This window comes from Lepidochelys olivacea, assembly GCF_965140295.1.
Source record: "Lepidochelys olivacea isolate rLepOli2 genome assembly, chromosome: 5".
NCBI lineage: Eukaryota > Metazoa > Chordata > Testudines > Cheloniidae > Lepidochelys > Lepidochelys olivacea.
The window spans coordinates 66180494-66202078 of NC_140415.1; the positions used below are offsets into that span (position 1 = coordinate 66180494).

Genomic DNA, 21585 nt, shown 5'->3' on the forward strand with positions numbered 1-21585 from the left:
TATCAGCGAATGAGGTGAAACTTAGTTATCATTCTGACTTCCTAATACTTAATATAAAACTTTTTAAAAAATGTATATGGTACTCTGAGTGTAATTTAAAAATTAAATCATAAATTCCTTAATCATAACTTATCTCCTCATTAGGTGTACGTAGAATGAAATGAAATCACTATATATTTACCACAAATTAGAAGCATAATTTGTTTGTTGAATTTCTGTTCCCCTCTGGCTCTAACATACAGACAGAACTGACATTTGCTTAGAGCAGCAAAATGTTCAGTTATTGTGTGGGTGACTGCAAGCTGGTAGAGTATATATAGGCTAGTTTGGCTTAGAGCAGCAGAATCCCTAAGGATAGCTCCCACTGTTACCATTTTAAGTCTGTTTACAAGATTAAACATAAATCAGTGTGGTTAACTGATTTTTGGCCAAAAAAAAAAAAAAAACTACATTTTACACATAGGTTAATTTTTCTTTTTCTGTGTTCTTGGACCAACATTCTAGAACTTGATACAGGCATGGTAGGTTATGGGAAAGCATGCTGATTTGTTATAATACTGTAGGTACAACTGCTTCCTGTTTGCTTGGGGAGTGATTTTTGGGAAGGAGTCTTCTGCAATCTGCAGGAATGGACTGAAGAATGCTACTATGTCTAATTAAAAATTGTTTGTAAATATATCTAGTAGCTAGTGAGTCTGCTTTCTGCAGCACGTTATGTTGAAATTATTGCAGATTAGGTTTTCTTTCTTGTAGCCTGGGCTTTTTAAGCAATAATACTTTTTTTTTTAAAAAAAAAGGTATTTTGAAAGGTATGCCTATTATCATTATTGATTTCAGAAATGATAACATTGACAAGACTACAGAATTCTCATCTTTCTTTTATAAGTCTGCAGTACTCTGGCTTCTGAATCCAGCAGAGTGCTCTGTAGATATCCTTTACTGAAATTCTTGTTGAAATCATGGACGCATTCCTTTGTTCCTACGAACATCTTTAGAGAGGTGATGTTTTCTTTTTTGGTCCTGAAATGTCAGGAAAAATTGGACATTATTATGTAAATTAAGGCTAATAAAGGGTTGGTATCTCTTCATGCCATAGGCTTTCTTCATTAAAATTTATGAAAGACTGAAAACAGTTCCTTCATGCACTAGCCATACCAATGACTTGAGTATGAAAAGTATGAATACTTTTTTATATTACTGTAGTTTGCTAAAACTGTAGAAAACTTTATAATCTATTATAATCTCCTCCCCCCTCCCCCTTATCTTTTCTCTTTTCTGTACAGGTGATTTCTATTCACTCATTTCCAAGCTGCTAGGAGAAAGGGAAGATGTTGTTCATGTGCATAAGTATAACCCTACCGAAAAAGCAGAATCAGATCTTGTAGCTGAGATTGCTAATGTAGTCCAAAAGAAGGATCTTGGCTGGTTTGATGCCAGAGAGGTTACAAATCACGATGAAAGGGCCAATACTAGTCTCGCCAGAAACAGAATTCACAAATTTCACAGACTAGAATCCACCTTGAGGCCACCAGAGAACAGGCATGTCTCTTTACAGCATGGTGAGGGAAGCTCGGAAAAAGAACATACTGGAGGTGGGTTAGGGGTTCATTTTAAGTAATGTACTACTGCAAAGTAAGAGCTGTGATCCACATTAGCAAAATCTGAAGGGAATATCAGTTGATGCTTGAAATACTTTCACAAAAATATCTAATGATGAAAAGTGTCTTTTTACATCTCTCGATGATACATAAATCATAAACTTTTCCCTCCCATTATCACAAAAGGCTATAGTGTACTGGAAAAATTGAGTTAGAATAATCAGATCCAAATAGTTCACTTTTGGGGCTGTTAAATTGAAACATTGAGAGTTGAACAAATTGTGGTTAATTTGGCATTCTGCTAAATAGATGTAAACAAATATGGATATAGTAGTGAATTCAAGTGTTTTATTTTTCCCTTTTGCAACTGGCTTCATTGAAATGACTAATGGGGGCGATCTTCACACCCTTGTTGACTTTTTTTCAGCTGACTTGACTTGTAAAACATCAAGATTTTACAAGCTCTATTTCTTGTAGTTCCACTAACTATTTTCCCCTAAATGAAGAAAAGTAGTTATTATTGAGGAATAGTCCAGAAAGTCAATAGTTATTTCTTTATTTCAAACCAGGATTGGCTACTCTAATTAGCAGATTAAAACTCGTTCCCATCAGGTTTCTATGACAGCAAAAACCGTAAAAGCATATTTGTTTTTCTTGTGTTGTGGTCTCTGTGATATTGATTGTGTTTAGTCTCGCTAATGTGGAAAGGCAGATAATACAGCATGTGAAGGGTATCTGTTATGTATGCATGGCAGCCATTGGTGTGTGTGAGCTGTAGCAGCCCAGGCTGCCTTTATGTTGCAAACAGCCAGCTTGCTGTTTCCAAATACATTTTCCTTACAAACATAAATTATTCATCATCCATTTGATTTTTATTTGCAATTTAAAATATGAGCATGGAATGCTTTCTGCTCACATGCAGTTCAAATACAGTGTAATAATTGCTAAATACAGGATTTAATATTTAATAGACTACCAGAGATATGGACTTCTAGTATTAGGTGTTGCTACTTGCTTTTAAATGAAATACAGCCACAGTTATAGGCAAGAGAGGCAGGGAGGAAAGGATGAGGAGTGTTCACTGTTATGGCCCTGATTTTCTTCTCCCATATACAAGTGTAAATCAGGAATAGCACCATTAAAGACAGTGAAGTTCAACTGGTGCTAGTGCATGGAAAATTCAATAGTTATTTTACATCTATAGTTGGTACTGATGCATCTGCTGCTGGAATACTGTGTTCAGTTGTGGTGCCCACACTTCAAGAAAGATGTTGCTAAATTGGAGAGGGTTCAAAAAGGAGTCACAAGAATGATTAGAGGATTAGAAACCTGCCTTATATTAATGGACTCAAAGAGCTCAATTTATTTAGCTTAACAAAGAGAAGGTTAAGGGGTGACATGATTACAGTCCATAGATATCTACAGGGGGAACAAATATTTAATAATGGGCTCTTCAGTCTAGCAGAGAAAGGTATAACATGGGTCAGTGGTTGGAAGCTGAAGCTAGACAAATTCAGACAGGAAATAAGGCTTAAACTTCTTATGGTGAGAGTAGTTAACCATTGGAACAATTTACCGAGGGGTTGTTGTGGATTCTCCATCACTGACCCTTTTTAAATGCAATACAATGTTTTTCTAAAAGATGGGCTGTAGTTACTTAGGGAAAAATGTATGTCCTGTGTTATACGGGAGGTCAGACTAGATGATCAGACTGGTCCCTTTCAACCTTGGAATCTATGAATCTATCTGCATTATCTAAAAGTGCAGCTATCTTGGTGTGTTGTGGATGGAGATGTGGTGGTTGATATAGCTGGATCCTGAACCATTGATGGCTTTGAAGATTATAACTAAGACCCTGAACTGGCAAAACAAGTAGATTTGGAGCTGAGCCAATGGAGGATGCAGAGTGATGTACTCACAATGGCTTTACACCACTGAGAAGCTGGCTCCCATGTTCTGTGCAAACTAGAGAAGTTGTGTTGTTTCCAACATTGGTCTTGGATACAATGAATTGCTATCTGCAAGTGAAGAATACCTCGAGTGCTCTGACTTGGATGCTCCTCTGAGATGAAGTAGTCAAGAGTCGCACAGCAAATGGAAGGTGGAAGACAAAACCAGGCTCCGAGATGTTTGTCCTTGACTCTTCATTTGTTGATTCTTGCAAATGTGATCAAATTTATTATCTTAGTTCCATGTCAAAAACTGTGCTGCGTGAGAGATCTATGTAATTTTAATCCCTATATAACATATTTGTTCTTTCTTGTTTCTCCACACTCAAGTTGTAAAAGTCTCTCAACCCATCTACTTAGACCTTTCAACAGTGGCTTACGCAGAGAGAAAGAGACACACCTAGAGTTGAAAATATCAACTTAAACCCAGTTATAACATGATTTGGCTCTGTCCACACTGGCTGGCCAAACTGTGTTATCTAGTTCAGTAATCTTATGTGTGGTAACTTATTTCCTTGCTATTTTCATTTTCCCCTGCTGTGCTAAACTTCTTTTGATTTTGATTACTTGAAAGTGCACCAAAAGAACAAGGCTTTGGGGGAGAAGAAATGGAATCAAGATGTGACTGAGCAATAGATCTTGTTGAGAGTGAGGGAGACATGTATGGGTGGGGCCTTTTTCACCTTGAGCTCCCTCAGGCTCAATGACAGAACCAGTAAAAAGAAGTGTGAGAAGGAAAAGAAGTGCTTCAGGGACACCTCACCCCACCCTGCAAAAAAATTTTAAAGAGTTTTAAGTTTTATTTTTTATTTTCCTTCTTCATTCTGATGTTCTCAGTGGCCTAGTCTGCAGAACAGGGTTCTGGTTTCAGCTGCCTGAGGGGAAACTATACCATGCAGAAAATGAGAGGGGAAAATTTAACTCAAGCCCTTTGGGGAAAGAGGAGCCTCCTCTGTCATCTCCCTTTTCCCTCCCCTTCTGCCTACAGAAAATATTTTTAAGCAAGAAAAACTCTGACGCGAAAAAATGAGCGGCTATTCTCTGTTTGTTCATGTGTACAGAAACTTTTCCAGCACGTCACAAAGTGTTGCTTTGTGGATACTTGCCATTAAGATATTCTTCTTAATATAATGCTGCCTCATGAAACTTTTTACCATTTTCCTGTATGGAAAAAATCACATTTTTCCATGAAGGAAAAAATCCAGCTGTAATATTTTGTAATGGGATGATCTTTCCTTTCAAACTTAAGCAAGAAGGAATTGTTCAAATGACTTTAGAGCTTATATTTAAAAGTGGGTATTTACAATACCATATTTGGGTTTAATATCTGCACTACTGCAATAAAATTAAATGTAAACTATGGCAAACCATTACCCTGTGAATCTGTTCTTGAATGTTCTAATTGTTCTTCTCTTTCAGAAGCCAAGCAGTAGATATTGTTTCACAGATCTGATTGTCTCGTTTTACAAGTGACTTACTTTTTCCTCACATAAAAATAGAAAGACTTGGATTTTAAAAACATACTCCTCTAAAGAAGCAGTTGTCATATAGAAATATGATTTATTTTCCTATTGATGTCTGCGTGTATGTAGACAAATAAACAATACTGAACACCAAACAAGACCAAAAGCACTCTTGATCTCACTGCTGAAGGACATAACTCAGGTTTCTGCATGGATTATGCTTTGTTGGCTACCCTCAGGAATTCAGGCAACAAAACCATTGCAAGTAGAGTGATGGGTCATATAAGAGACTCATCAATCTCTAGTATTTACATTAGAAATTTAAAATGCTACGTCACATTTTTGAAAATAAGTATAGTGTATATGATGCCACTGGAAGTGTAAATCATAATGACTAACTCTGAGATTATAGTCGTCGTTACTAATGGCTTTGGTAGTGTATGTATTACACTGTAAATCCAACCTGGATTGTGATGGACAATATAGGACCCAAAAGATGGTTGAATGCTAGATCTTGGGACATAAAGATTTCAGAGGCGATTCTAAATTATTTTGTTTTGGCCAAGAAGTCCCTGGATTCACTTAATTTCATTCCTTGAAGAACAAGGTGGAAAAAAAAATCTTCAGTACTGAAATCATTTTGTTACTGCAGAAAATTTGAGGTAAAAGCAAAAAAAAATAAATAAATAAACCACAAACAAAATTGGCCAAAGCCAGTATTTTTTAAATGTTCCTAGTTTCACATTTCTTTTTCTTTTTTGGTACAAACAAGGAGACTGACTCAAATTAGTAGAATGGCTCTTTTGTTATATTACTATGTTTTTGATATATAGTGTCAAAATCAGATCTGGCTTATGTAAAAATTACCAGATATTTATGTCCTCAGATGTAAAGTGGGTCACGAGATAAATGAGGACAGATATTCCCTCCTTACCTATCCCACCCCACCTTTTTTTAGGTCTTTTCAGATACTTCATTATAATTTCTAGCTCTTTTTGTCAGTAAATTACCTGGGACTATGTAATGCGCGATCTCAGGATATGCGGACTATAGTAAAGGAGGTGACTGACTCCCAAAAGCACATAAGTAAATCCTGCAAGGTACTGCTAGTTTGTTTGGGTCACATCATTGTTTTGTTTATTTTTTGTATTGCTTGCTTCTTTCCTCCCTGTGTTTTTTTTATACAACATTTTTGTTTTGAAAAACATGATAGGCTTGCCCTGCTTGCTCTCAGTCACCCACTTTTGATACCATTCCAATTACTTTTAATGTTTTCTAGTTTAATTTTATTTTAATAAAATGCCAAACTAATGTGGTATTACTAGAATTATCTCTAAACTATACATGCTGATTATTTGAGATAGCAATTTTGTATATATTTTATTAATTCTTTCAGTGTACTAGGAACATACAATTGATAATAAAACAATATTCTGTGTATATATATGCTATTAAGATGGAGAAGAGAATAAAATCAAAGGCAGGTTCTCAATTTTTCTGTCATTTTTCATAGCTCAGGATGCCACTGCTTGTGCATGATATACATTTATCATAAGAAAGTTACTGCTTGGAATCAAATGGCAACACATTTAATAGAAATATTGCATGTAAGGAAATGTGCATGTCCTTCTATCATAAATCAGTGAATTTTCTACCAATTTCATATTTTCACATTAATATACTGCATTAATTTCTTTTTTAGATTTCCACATAGAAGAGGCTGTGGACTGGGCTGGAGTAAACCTCAAACTAGGCCAGGTTTCTGGGCTGGCCCTGGACCCTAAAAATAACCTGGTTATTTTCCACAGGGGTGATCACGTGTGGGATGGAAAGTAAGTGGATGTTCTATCAAGTAGTATATTTAAATAGTTGACTATGCTGTTTGTTCAACATATTTTCTTTAGGCAGGAAATGGACATAGAATGTTCCTGCTTACAATAGTTAGATATGGGGAGGGTGACTGGTTAGATGACATAGTTTTGAGTCTCCCGAGTTACTAGATCTTTAGAACAGTAAGATAAGGCTAGTGTGTCATGTAATGCTTCCCCAAAACAAATTTGATCCACTAATTTGATAAAACTTCACAGTGTTTTTGTGCTCCCATGAAACTTCTCACGCCAAAAATTGCTATTTCTCCACTGCTTGGGGTTTAAGGGAGAAATAAAATGAGATCCCAAAAGTAAGAGCAACTTATTTGTAGCAAAATATGAGCAATTAAAAAATAAACCACTATTTTGGTATTACATACCATATAGTTCCTCCTGCTGTCCTAACTAACAGGTAGTCAATACGCTGGATGGAATTTTCCAAGTGTCTGAGTGACTGATTTTCAGTGGGACTGGTGCTGATGAGTTACTTAAGCACTTCTGAAAATCCCACCTACTGTCTTTCAAGCCAAATTCTACCCCTGAATGAGCATTTGTGACACGGGGCTGATGTTGAAATCAGTTTAAGCATGCAGCTGAGAACAGAATTTAGCCTGCAGAAGTGTGAATTTTACAATTGATAGCACTGATAGTGGTGCACAAACAAGGTAAACAAAATGCAGTCATGGTGGCTGGTGGCCTCTTTGAAATAGTAGGAGGCAGCAATCAGTTTGCTGCATTGAAAAAGACTAATTTGTTATGAGAAGAAGTTATTTTATTCAGACTTCTAAGGAGGTTTCACTGATAATTAAGGTTAAGATTTTGTCACGGTTATTTTTAGTAAAAGTCACGGACAGGTGGGACGCAATAAACAAAAATTCACAGAAGCCTGCGACCTGTCCGTGACTTTTACTAAGAATTGCGGTGGGGTGGTGGGAACTGAAGTCCGAGCCCTGCCACCCGGTTGAGGCTCTGCCTCTGCTATGCCGGGCTGACAGCCTCCGATGCAGCCACAAGGGCTGACAGCCCCAGTCCCTGTTGCAGCCACGAGGGCCGAAGCCGAAGAAGTCATGGAGATTAGTCAGTCATGGAATCCGTGACCTCCGTGACTAAATCATATCCTTACTAATAATGAAGAAATAAGTTGTGTTTGTGTATATGGCTGCTCTGTCTTGATTCAGAAAAGTATATTAATATATTTTGTTATTTGAAGTGATATGTAACTATCTCTTTTTTGTATGTATATATTAAAATTGTATGGATAAATTTTAAAACATTCAGGAAGAAAAAAACACAGCATCTCTACTAAACATGGCTTAATGTATCTTGCAAGTAACCTGTTCTACATATATGTATACATAAACATGACACTTAAGAGTATGTTTGTTTCAATCTTTGTGGTGAAATTTAATTTTATCATAATTAATAGTCTCTCTAAAAGTTTGTACTTTTTGATAGATTATTTTATAGCCTTCTTTGCTTGAGAAAGCTGTCTCCTATCCCTGTAATGAAAACAGCACATTTGATTATAGCTTTTAGCCAATAGACTACTATGATGGATAAGAAATAAATCTTTTAAGTCTCTTGTGCAGTATTTCAAAGTGATCTTTCTATCTGAAGTTTATATAAACATGGACTGTGTGATTTGAAAGGGTGACGCATACATAGGTTGTGTTATTCAGGCTTCAAGTAAGAGCTTATATTGAAGTTATTCTTTTCATCTCCCCTCCCACACATGCAAATAAATGCTGGTTTTTGTGTCATTGAAGAAAAAGTTGAATCAAAAACATTTCAGAATAATTGGCAGTTATTGTTACTGTGTGACTCCTATCATCATTTGTCACTTCTGAAATTTGTGTTTTGAGAGTTTGGCAATTGTGATATATTCACCCCAAGTCCAGAACATACAACTGGAAACTGAACCTACCAATAATGATCATGAGTGTCTGGTATGTGTACGGAGCAGTTTTAAAACTCCCTTTCAGCCTTTGAAGACGTGTTTCTGTCCCATGTAGCATATTCATTATATTGGATGCTGCCCATTCTAAGTGAGGTCAGCCCTAACAATGGAGATGGAAGAAGGAACTGGGACAGAAACATGCAGAGTTAGATGTGCCTGGTGAAGGAAACATGGAGAAGAAGCAAAGCAGGAAAACACACACAATTCAATATCAGTCTTAACTAAGTTAATGTTTCTGATTGGCTGCCAATATGCAAAGCCATTCATTGAACATAATAACCTTCATCAGATCATAAATTTGATGAATTCTTGGCCTTGGGGTTCAATTCATTTTCACTGATGGAGTGCTTCACCAGCATGCTAGATAGAAAGAAGCAAACACAAATTTGCAGAGCTTTAGCACTGCACAAATGGTTCCCATGTATTATTAATATGTGCTATAACAAGGAGGCTCCTCAGACAGCAGAATGCAGCTGAGTGAAAGGTCTGTATGGCTTATAATGCAAACTCCGTCTGCTTTAGAACACTAAACTAGGCAGTTTAATATTGTTGTACAATGCTAACCTCTATAATCCAGGGTTAGTTTATAAATTGATCTGTTGCTTCAGTGAATCTGAGGTGATTTTACATTTTTCCTTAAGTGAATCAAATACCCTGTCTGTGCGATCACTACAGAACAGCTTTTTCTGTTTTTATAAAGCAAGTGCTATTCAAAGTGGAAAAGATTAGAACTGTTCAGTCAGTTATGTAACTGATCAAAGTGAGTATCTTCACAGTTTTATGATGAAAAAGGCAGTCTGGTTATGTGGTTTATAAAATATGTAATACAGGATTTAAATCAGATTTTTGAACTGTAAGTCTGCTGTAGTCTGAGTGCCTCTCAAAGCTGCATTTCTAATTAGCAAAGGCTAGAAATATGAATTTAAAATGCTGTGCCAAGTGTTACAACTGTGAGGGATACTAATCAGAATGTGACCTCTGGAGCTATGCTCTCTAGGACAGTGGAAATCAGGTGCTCTGCAAAGGTGACTTGTCTGCTTTCTGATGGAGTACATGCCTGATTCATCACAGTATTAGGGCTTGCCTGTATGAACATTACTTTGTAGCAAGCTGGGGTGTAATTCTATCCTACACTAGCTATCTGTGTGGACCCTGTTACTCTGCATTAAAAGTTCCCTAGGCACTTTAAACTATTCCAGTTTCAAAGAAGGGGTAGATCAAAATGCATTACAGAAGTTGTAATGCATGGCAGCAGGATCTACCCCAGGTATTCAGTGCACAGCAGACTACTGCGGGAGCAGCTGTACGCTCCAGTTTACCACAAACTAAGGGTTCGGAGAAAGAAGCCCTTAGCACTTCCTAATAGTGGATTTTTTTATTAGCATTATCAGCAACATCGTTAGCAAAGGAGGTGGGATTGTAATTATGGAAATACATGAAGGGTGGAATTAGAGCCACCAGCATAACATGGAGGACTCCAGATGTACTCTGATCCTAGATCAGAATGCTTGTCAGCAAAATCAGTCTGTTGAGAGTAAACAGAGAGTTTACTAGCATGATATTAAGTATCATGCCTCATGGGTTTGATTTTAGACCTAGTATTAGTCAGCATGATCCATATTTCTGTTTTCCTCCCCCACTCCCAAATCATTTAAACAGAAGAAAGTCCGTGATCACACACAAGGATGTATAATATCTTCGGCCTGAGCTTTTTTTCAGGGATAGCGAAGTCCATTTGTCAGATGCAGGGGCTAACAACTGGCTCCATGGCTTTAACAAATAGATTAGGCAGGAAATAGCTACCAGGCAGTGTGGATGGGGGTTTAGGCCCAGGCAGATGTGCCCTGAGTTATTGGTTGTATGGTGGGAGACATGTACATCGCACTGGACCCGGTTAAATCCCTGGTAAGAGAGAATAGGAGACAGGACACATAATGCACCTCCCACTATTAAAAAAAAGTTGCAGCCTGCTGCTTAAATCCATTCCATGTATCTGTCATTCATTTGTCTGTCTCTTGATCAGTGACTGAATAGTAAATTACCCTGCCTCTGTACAAAGGACTCTAGCTCCTAAGTTTAGGACGAAAAAAAAGAGGAATGTTCTAGAAACTGCCACCCTGTTCATCATCGTTTATGAGAAAAGGAAGGGATTTATTGGTACCTTTCAAAAAATAAAACCTAGATGATGATATAACAAGTAGTGTCAGGTCATGTACATTTTAATGACACAGGAATATAACCCTAAAGATTTTCTAATTGTGGTTTGTGTATAAACTTAATAAACAAATCAACCAACTAATCAATGGATGTGGGACAGACCTGAGTAGTCTATCACTTTCCCAAATGGAAAACTGTGGACAGATAACTTCCCCATAACATTAAATATTTATACCGTTCATGCTGTAATGTACAGCGTATTAATAGTTTTATTCACAGCCATGTCTGAAGCTTTGTAAAGTAGCTTCCTTTTTACCAAAATGTATTGATCACAATTGGATTGAACTCAGTAGGGACTAAGAAACTGCTTTTAAGAAAAAGTAATAGTAATTCAAGTATGTTCAAACATTTTAGTCAAAAATTAAATTACATTTTCTACACCTAATTAGATTAAATTTTTGGTTTGAAGAATTCCACTTATATGCACGTACCGTTAGTGCTTAGCTTCCTTGAATGCGGAGCACTTTTTGAAATCAATTTATGGACAGAGATACGTACACTAATACTTTCTTCTTAGTTAAGCATGTGGAAATTTGACCTCGTACAAGTAGCTCAAATTCACTTTCTGTGAATTTAAGAAATCTTAGCTCCCTAAATTTTGGGTTAAAAGTTGAGATGGCAGAACTAAATCTTGCTTGTTCTTGAATTTACTTGCTGTATACTTAGTTATTTTGGGGGTGCAGTTGTAGGAAAGCGGACATGTACATAGTATGACATGCTTTTCTACCAAACGTTTTCTGAAAAGTAGAAAAAGAAAGTAGGTGTTACTGGAATAAACACCGGCAAGAATATTAAAGTGCACAGAAAACTTACATAAATTAATGCAGTAAGTTAACAATTCAGGTTTAAGACTTTCTTGGCAACTATCTTCATGAGTACTCTGAGAAGCATGAAACAACAAAAATTCTCTGTGTCATTACAAAGAAAATAAAAAGTGAAGCTGAAATTTGCTTTTTTAACAATGATTGAAAATACAGGATTGTCTTGGTTGTGTCTGCTCATTTTGATTACACACATTCACTGTCACTGGGAATGACATCTGTGAAAAGAGCTGCAATCCAAAACACTTCCGTGATAATACAGAAGTATAAGAAGATGCATAAAAACTTAGAAAATTTAAGATTTTTCCCTTATTAGTCTACAAAGTTCTGCTATAAGTCATGTATCTTTCTTGTGAACTGAAACGTCTAACATATTCACTTTGTATTTCAATATATCTTTATAGTTCATTTGACAGTAGCTTTGTTTATCAACAAAGAGGACTTGGACCAATTGAACAGAACACAATTCTTGTAATAGACCCAAGTAATGCAGACATTCTTGATTCCACAGGCAAAAATCTGTAAGTTGTATTTACTTTTATTAATCAAACTTTTATATTCTTGTATACTACATTTCATCCTGAAGCGTTTAATCAGTATATTTTTTTATTCTAAGACTTATGTCACATATCATCTCTCTCACATTTGGTTTCATTTATAAAAAATTAAAAAATCAACCAGTATTGCGAACAGCAGGCAATGGATGAAAACCAACTTTGCTATTGTCTCCCTCCACTCCCTAACAATCAATACCCTTCATCTACTGACCCAAATTAACAAATACTCGTATGGAGCAAATGTATCTGGCAGAGCATTGTAAAGGCTGCCCTTGTTGGCACAAGGGATTGAATGTGAGGACCAGGGTTGAGGGCCCTTTACCAAGAAAGTCCAGCTGCCTGTAACTTTAACCCTGTATGCTGACAACAAGAGCATTCCAACCGACTGCAGCAGTGGGGCATAGAGGTATCTCAGTATCTTAGATAGTAGTAGGGGCACAAGGCTTTGTAGATGATGAGCAAAATCTTGAATTGCTCTTGGGAAAAAAATTAGACACTAATGTAGATAATAGACCAGTCATGGATTGTAACAGTATCTGCCACATCACTTTCGTTTTTTAAATGCAGTTCTTTTAAATTTATGTTTGCAGATTTTATTTGCCACATGGCTTGAGTATAGATAAAGATGGTAACTACTGGGTCACTGATGTAGCTCTCCATCAGGTATGTGTTTTTCTGGAACAATGTTTTGTTCAATGTTTCTGTTTTCAGTGTTTTTCTGGAAGTACTGTATGTGATCTCATTACTTTTAGTTGAATTAGTTTGTATATTTTGCTAAAGGCTTAATAAAATTATTAAATTGTGGCTGTTAAGATATACACTAAAGGCTGGTCCATATGGGGAAATTCACTAGAGTAGCTATAGCGGAATTAGTTATTCCAGAATAACGTCTTATATGGACACTGTTGTGGAATAAAAGTGACTTAATTCTAAAATAATTACTTTGCTATAGCAGAATAACTTATGCTGGTCAATTTCCCCGTATAGACAAGTATTAAATGGTCAGCTACCTCATTGGCTGAAATTGCTGCTGATTTATATTTTATGCAGATTTTTTCCAGAATCAATGCCATTACATTCTTGATGATGGATTTCTTCATTGAAGCGATATGTATATAAAAAGCCTAATAAAATAAATGTGCATGTAAAAATGTTCTTTCTATAGAGCAGATTTATATACTTTCCCTAAACAATCACTATTATACTTGGACTAGCTATCATGCATCACTTTCTATAACTTGAAATCTCTTATGTTTTCCATTGACTACAAAAGGTGTTCAAATTGGGAGTACATGATAAAGAACCTTTATTGATCCTGGGAAGATCTTTGCAACCAGGCAGTGACAAAAATCACTTCTGTCAACCAACCGATGTGGCCGTGGATCCAGTCACAGGCAACATTTATGTGTCTGATGGCTACTGTAACAGCCGAATTGTTGTGTTCTCTCCAAACGGAATGTTCACCATGCAGTGGGGGGAAGGTACTGATTAAAGCTCTTGATGTTTAACTAGCTACTGAGCCTGCTGTGGTCTTAAACTATTAAATGCAGCCTATGTAAAATTGTTTACTGAGATTACTGTAACAGAAATAAGTGGTAAATAATGCTCACAGGCCCTGATTGGATATCAGGGTCGTCTTATCTTTTGAATGCCTTCATACATAGTTCTATATGTATATGTAGTTCTATATGTAGATTTTTTTAACACATCTTTTAAAAAGCAGAAGGAAAAGAATGTGTACGCTTCCAGAACAACTATGCACATGAATTTACTAGGTTATCAATAAAATGCCCCTATTTTAATAAACATTTTTTTTAAATATTGCTTGAATAAGAACTTAAAATTCTGAGGTGTGGTAACTTCTTGTTAAGCTTTGGCATAGTCCTTTCAATTCTTGTAAATAATTAAATCCCTGTTTAACTCAAGAAATTATATATGAAACTTTTTTCTTTGTCAAGCATTTTGTGGTGAAGTAAGTAACTTCAGTACAAACATTTGTGCCTGATTTTTCCCTTCAGTATCGTGGTTTAAAGTGAAAATAACTCCATTTACTTTATTAGGTTTAAACTGTTGGTGGGAATGAGAATCGTGTATTCTTTTTCCCATGGTTATATTGCACAATGTAGAATAACACTATTTCTAGCCAAAGATGATTATTTCAGATTGCGAATTTTTTGGATATTTTCTTTTGCAGAGACTTCAGTAGGCAAAGCCAAACCTGGCCAGTTCCGAATCCCTCACAGCTTAACACTGGTACCTGAGTTTGGTCAGCTGTGTGTAGCAGACAGGGAAAATGGACGAATTCAGTGTTTTAGGTCAGAAACTGGAGAGTTCACAAGAGAAATCAAACACAAATTGTTTGGAAGAGAATTATTTGCAGTTTCATATATTCCAGGTAATGGCTTTTTTCATGTTCTTCATATTTAAGTTATATGCTTAATCACTTCAATAACACAACACACAATATTATTTAATTAAGAGACTATCTCATATCTTAGGCCAGAAATTTGTTCTTTTTCAAAATTATATAGATTTTTGCAACTGTCTAATTTTGGAAAAAAACTACCTTTCCATTCGAGAAATTATGAAGAAATGAACTTTCTTAAATGTAATGCCAACAAATAGGCAATATTGTTTGCACTTTTTACCTTCGTGGTTACACAGTCAAATAACAAGCTCCATTAGAGAAACAGGAAAATATATTTCCAAACAACAGGAAAAGAAATTGTCAAATTTCTTAGAGAACAATAATAAAAATCGGAGAATAAAAAATAATTACATGATGGTGTTGCTGTTTTTAAATACCAAAACTTAAGGTGGTGTGGGGTTTTTTTGTTTGTTTGTTTTTTTAATTTAATAGCCAAATGTGTATGTTTATGTTGGGAGCAAAGTAAAAAGTTAAATCCAGAGTTCAGGGATGTTCAGATTGTGGCTGCATTTCTCTCTCTTCTTCGGCTACTATTTTAAAAATAAATAAATAAAATAAAAAGAACCCTCCAGTTTGCTATCTTATGTACCACCTATATTCTGAAGCCTGAAAACTCAAAGTAAACAGTAGACATAAATACTTTCTAAGGTTTTTAAACAGTTTCATACCAGGTTTGAAATCTGTATTCATCACTTTATTTGTGCTGTAACTATGGGTATGTGTTGCTTCTTTTGCATGAGGAAAGAGAGGTGTATTTGGGAATGAAAGGAGAGAAATGGTCAGGTAAAAGAGGATGACAGTGATGAGAGCAAAATAACCAGACAAGGAAGTAGAAAAGAGAAAACAGGAAGAAAAATAAAAGGGTGGTGAAAACAGGAGAAAGAATAAACCAAAAGGGGAGAGAATACCATGCTTAAAACAGCACTTCTTGTCCATCATAAACAGGAAGTACTGCTTCCTGAAGAGCCTGTTCAGAGATTTGGAAGTGCAAAAGCTCTAGAAAAGTGCTGAAGCAACCAACCTGAGTTGGTTTTTGTTTTGTTTGTTTTTGTTTGTCTTGGACACAACTGGAACCAAGGATGCCAAGTGGTTGAGAGGATCTTCTGTGCTCTCACATAGCACACAAGAACCAATCTGCCATCACAGTACCCTTTGAAGTAGCCAATTAACCATTATGGTAGACAGGTACTCCATCTTTCATCATGCTCACACACATACACCCTGACTCTGAGCAGGGTGCCAGCTGGTGTCTTTTACTCTGTCAGTGCAGACCAAACCAGCCCACTGCTGGGACAAAAGTTGCTGTGGGGGAGGTTTAGGTTGGATATTAGGAAAAACTGTTTCATTAGGAGGGTGGTGAAGCACTGGAATGGGTTACCTAGGGAGGTGGTGGAATCTCCATCCTTAGAGGTTTTTAAGGCCCGGCTTGACAAAGCCCTGGCTGGGATGATTTGGATGGGGTTGGTCCTGCTTTGAGCAGGGGGTTGGACTAGATGACCTCGTGAGGTCTCTTCCAACCCTAATCTTCTATGATTCTATGAAAACCGGGTGTTTCGTTTTGTTTGTTTAAATTAAGCTTAAAAGACAAAAAAGGGTAGAGAAGGAGGACTCGTTTCTTTTGACCCTTAAATGCTTACAGATATCATCTTTTCAGAGATGAGCTCCAGCTCATTTCTGCTAGATTTTAAACTTCCAGGGAATTTGTATGCTTCTTTTTGATTTCTTTTTCCCTTCCTCTATTCATTCTGAATCTGGTGAAGTGCAGGTAACTCCCTCGGAGGACTTTCCTGTTCCATCCTATTGGTTTACACAGCTTCCAACATTCCCTAATTCAATTTAAATAAATGTTTAATTGTGTCTGGAGCTCTTGTTCTTCCATAGTTGCTTCTGATTCTGTCTCTTTGAGGCAACTTTTTTATTTATGCTATTTTGTAAATAGAAGAGAATAATCTGTAGGTCACTAATGAATGAGTGTGTGTTTGTTGCAGGTGGTCTGCTCTTTGCAGTTAATGGAATGCCGTATCCTGGAGACATAGTGCAAGGATTTGTGATGAATTTTTCCACTGGAGAAATAATTGACACTTTCATTCCTGTTAGAAAGGTACAGTATTTCACAGTGTTCTTGGTGGATTTAGGACATGGGTACACTGATGTCTAACTCCCTCACACTTCATACAAACTTTAACGTTTAGCAGGATGATTCCAGGGTCTGAGGCTGCTGTATTATGTTGTACTGGATTGTAATTTTTCTTCATATACTCTAAGGCATCCTTTGCACACTGTTGATCAGGTGAAACCCCAGAACAATACAAGTTTCAATACAGCAGCTGTCCAAGGTTCACTACGCAACTGACATTTTAAATTGCCATGTGGATATTGCAAGTCAGAGATGAGACTGGGTGACTTATCCAAACTGAGCTGCGCCTTTCAAGTTCATTTAAGGAAAGGGTAGAGGTTCAGAGTTCTTATTTTTTTAAACAGTAATAATATACCAATATAAACAGTAATAGTACTCCTGTCTGGAGATATAAATTTATATAATGTGACTACATGCATTCCTTGCAGAAGACCAGTGTAGAACTATGGGATACCAAATTTTCACTCAAGTAATACTGTAATTTAAAGTTATTTTTAAATATTGGGACAGGGTCAGGCCAGATGGCTACAGGAGAGTGATAGAAGGCAGATACATTAGCCCCAGGTTAAGGAGGTCTCTTTTCCTTGGGAAGGTAACATGGGCAGTTCCAGAACAATCAGGAACTTGCTGGAACCAATTAAGGCAGACAGGCTAATTAGGACACCTGGAGCCAATTTAAGAAGCTGCTAGAATCAATTAAGACAGGCAGGCTAATCAGGGCACCTGGTTTAAAAATGACCTCATTTCAGTCAGTGGGGGGCGTGCAAGGAGCTGAGAGTGAGGGCGTGGTGCTGGAGGACTGAGGAGTACAAATGCTATGTGGCATCAGGAAGAAGGTCCTGTGGTGAGGATACAGAAGGTGTTGGGAGGAGGCTATGGGGAGGTAGCCCAGGGAGTTGTAGTTGTCACACAGCTGTTACAAGAAACACTGTAGACAGCTGTGATCCACAGGGCCCTGGGCTGGAACCTAGAGTAGAGGGCGGGCCTTGGTTCCCCCCAACTCCCTGTTGGATACCGGAGGAGTTGTCCTGGACTGTGGGTCCCACCAGAGGGGAAGGTCCCTGGCCAGTCTCCCAACCCACTAGGTGGATCAGCAGAGACAGCAGGGATTGTTCTCCTTCTGTTTCCCTATGCTAGCCAGTGATGAGGTTAGCTGAGTGAATGGCAGGTTCGAGCCACTAGCAAAAGTCGCCAAACTGAGGGCTGCCGTGAATCTCCGAGGCGAGCAAATCCGCCAATAAGCGCTGGACCCACCAAGGCAGAGAAGGAACTTCGTCACAATATACTAAAAGTTCTCCTAGCCTATCGTAAATCAAAGAAGGGGTGTCAGAAGTTGCCAGTATTGTGTATCTCATACCCTATTTGTTGCAATCCTATTTTAAGCTGTGCCAAACATTGTCTTTCTCAGTGTTCATATATTGCTGTGCACCTATACACAATTCTATAAATAAAAATAAACTGGCTTGAAACCAACATTCATGGTTTTGCACAAACCTGTTTAGAAACATGCCACACAGTAATTTATGCTTTTTAATTTTTGTGTTACTACTGTTTCCAGGCAGAGAAAGACCTTATAAGACTGTGGAGATGTTGTTTTTATTTTTTGAGAGGGAGTGGATGTTGATAATCAGGACAAAGTTTGAAGCTGACTCCCTTAATTATATTGGCAAACTTTTCGTGCACACTTAAAGGGGATTGCTGAAAATTTGATTCTTGGGCCTGCATAGTAAACCATTTGCACAACTTTCAGAAATATCCTGTAGTGAAAAGATGCCATTCTTTTTCCCAGGAATATCTTCAGAGAGGTAAATGAATGAAAGCTATTTAAGCTCTGATTCAATATTTCTTCATACAAGAACGTTTTTAAGGTTCTTACAAATAAAAGCAAGTAAAGCACTCATCTGCATCCTTTCCCCTAGGAAGGGACAAATAACCTAAAACAGTTTGACATGGGGGAGGGAGATCTTATATTTATTAGTGATTTGGCAGGATAACTGCCCCTACGCTTGTAGTTAATATTTATATCATTCCTTCTGCATCATTCTCCATCCCATTCAGGAAATTGGGGATAATTGTCCCATATTAGCTGACGGTTCCGTATATTTAGTGTGACTTTTTTCTCTGTGTATAGCAGATCATTGTTGGGATTCTCAGGTTAAGGATGTATTAACCAGTTGTAAGGAAATAGATCACCTTTCAGAACCCAACAGGACTAGTTCACCCTTTCATTCATTCATCCAGTGTACTCACTTGGAACAGAAAAGGCTTGATGTGACAGTTGTTTTCTTGCTGCTGAACAGGAAGCTGATCCTAAATAGGATTCCTAAGACTGATCTCTTTGGAAATATAACAATTCCCAAATTAGTCTGAAAGACAATGAATTAAAGCTGAAGAGTGAGAGAGAGGATGTGCCTACATTGATGGGAATATTTGTCCAGTGAGGGATCAGTCGATTTCTGTGTCTTGAACGGTGTGAAAGATATCTGGAAAAGGCATGTAAGGCAGGAACAACATTTGCTTCTCTAAAGATATCTCTAAAGGATTCTCACTCCTGTGCCGATAGCTCCTCAGTGCAAGACTCATGAAACGGTCTTAGCTCTGAGAGGGATTAACTCTTGAGGGCAGTGTTAGTAGGGGGTAGAGCACGTAGAAGATTAGGGTTGGAAAAGACCTCAGGAGGTCATCTAGTCCAACCCCCTGCTCAAAGCAGGACCAACCCCATCCAAATCATCCCAGCCAGGGCTTTGTCAAACCAGGCCTTAAAAACCTCTGAGGATGGAGAGTCCACCACCTCCTAGTGAAATAGTTTTTCCTGATATCCAACCTAGACTTCCCCCATTGCTCTTTGTTCTGTCATCTGCCAACACTGAGAACAACCTGGCTCCACCCTCTTTGGAACCTACCTTTAGGTAGTTGAAGGCTGCTATCAAATCCCCCCTCACGCTTCTTTTCTGCAGACTAAGTAAGCCCAGTTCCCTCAGCCTCTCCTCATAAGTCATGTGCTCCCGCCCCCTAATCATTTTCATTGCCCTCCGCTGGACTCTCTCCAATTTATCCACATCCTTTCTGTAGTGGGGGGCCCAAAACTGGACGCAACACTCCAGATGTGGCCTCACCAGTGCCGAATAGAGGGGAATCATCACCTCCCTCGATCTGCTAGTAATGCTCCTACTAATGCAGCCCAATATGCCGTTAGCCTTTGTGGCAACAAGGGCACACTGTTGACTCAATATCCAGCTTCTCGTCCACTGTAATCCCCAGGTCCTTTTCTGCAGAACTGCTGCTTAGCCAGTTGGTCCCCAGCCTGTTGCAGTGCATGGGATTCTTCCATCTTAAGTGTAGGATTCTGCACTTGTCCTTTGTTGAACCTCATCAGATTTCTTTTGGCCCAATCCTCCAATTTTTTTCTAGTCACTCTGGACCCTATCTCTACCCTCCAGCATATCTACCTCTCCCCCCAGCTTAGTGTCATCCATGAACTTGCAGAGGGTGCAATCCATCCCATCATCCAGATCATTAATGAAGATGTTGAACAAAACCGGCCCCAGGACTGACCCTGGGGCACTCCACATGATACCGGCTGCCAATTAGACATCAAGCCATTGATCACTACACATTGATCCTGATGATCTAGCCAGCTTTCTATCCACTTTATAGTCCATTCATCCAATCCATACTTTTTAAACTTGCTGGCAAGAATACTAGGGAGACCGTATCAAAAGCTTTGCTAAAGTCAGCTATCAGGCTCACTGCTGACAATTCGGCAATAGTAGTTTCAATGGAAAAAAGAAGATATTTAATTGTCCATTTTTCCCTAAGTAAATGAGTTTTAAATTGCACAACACATAAGTACTGCCTTAGAATTTACCCAGTACAAAGCAGCTTATTGCCTCTCATGGAAGTCCCTCATTTAACTAAGGATAGCGTTCCAGCCAAGAAACTAATTTGATGTGTAAAGCCAAACAGAAGAAGAGACTGATCTCTGTAGATTAAAGGCCAAATATCCAATTTTATTATTCTTTCCTTCCCTATGTTTCAGCCTCTTCCCTCTCCTCCGCACTACCTTCCTCCCCCATTCTTTTTAACTAGGAAAAGATTACCACTTGCAGCAAACACTATCTGTGGGTTTTATGAGAACCAGTTAGTGATTGATACTACGAGATGGACTTGAATTAACGCTGTTATGTACCTTGATATTGCCCCTGGTTTGTCTTTCACAGTATGTTATCTGGTACAAAAAACTGTTTATTAATAATTTGCTCCAGTAAATTATGCAACTTCTCGAAGCTAGGAGTTAATTTTTGCCAGCATGCTAACATTAGAGTTGCCAGGCATCCAGTCCTCAACTGGAATGCCCAGTCGAAAACTGACCTCAGCGGCTCCAGTTGCCACTGTCAACTGGGCCGTTAAAAGTCTGGTTGGCTCCACAACTCCCATTGGCCGAGAACCGTGACCAATGAAAGCTGCGGGAGCAGTGCCTGCGGGCGCGAGGGCAGAACGTGGAGCCTTCCTGGCCACCCATACACCTAGGGGCTGCAGAGACCTGGCGGACGCTTCCTGGGAGCAGCAGTAAGCGCCACTGGGACCCCA

At 38.1% G+C, this 21585-nt stretch overlaps 1 protein-coding gene across 7 annotated transcripts in view; it reads left to right on the forward strand.

Annotated features, from left to right (window-relative positions):
* The window catches only part of PAM (peptidylglycine alpha-amidating monooxygenase), a 218322-nt gene that overhangs the window by 182355 nt on the left and 14382 nt on the right, over positions 1-21585 (forward strand). For 6 of the 7 annotated variants that reach the window (XM_084628617.1, XM_084628616.1, XM_084628612.1 and 3 more), the window contains 7 exons: positions 1284-1592; positions 6713-6842; positions 12278-12394; positions 13021-13093; positions 13704-13911; positions 14625-14825; positions 16847-16959. In XM_084628617.1, coding sequence (XP_084484743.1) covers positions 1284-1592; positions 6713-6842; positions 12278-12394; positions 13021-13093; positions 13704-13911; positions 14625-14825; positions 16847-16959 — 1151 coding nt within the window. The remainder of the gene's footprint in view (positions 1-1283; positions 1593-6712; positions 6843-12277; positions 12395-13020; positions 13094-13703; positions 13912-14624; positions 14826-16846; positions 16960-21585) is intronic. The other variant, XM_084628618.1, reaches the window with a different exon arrangement.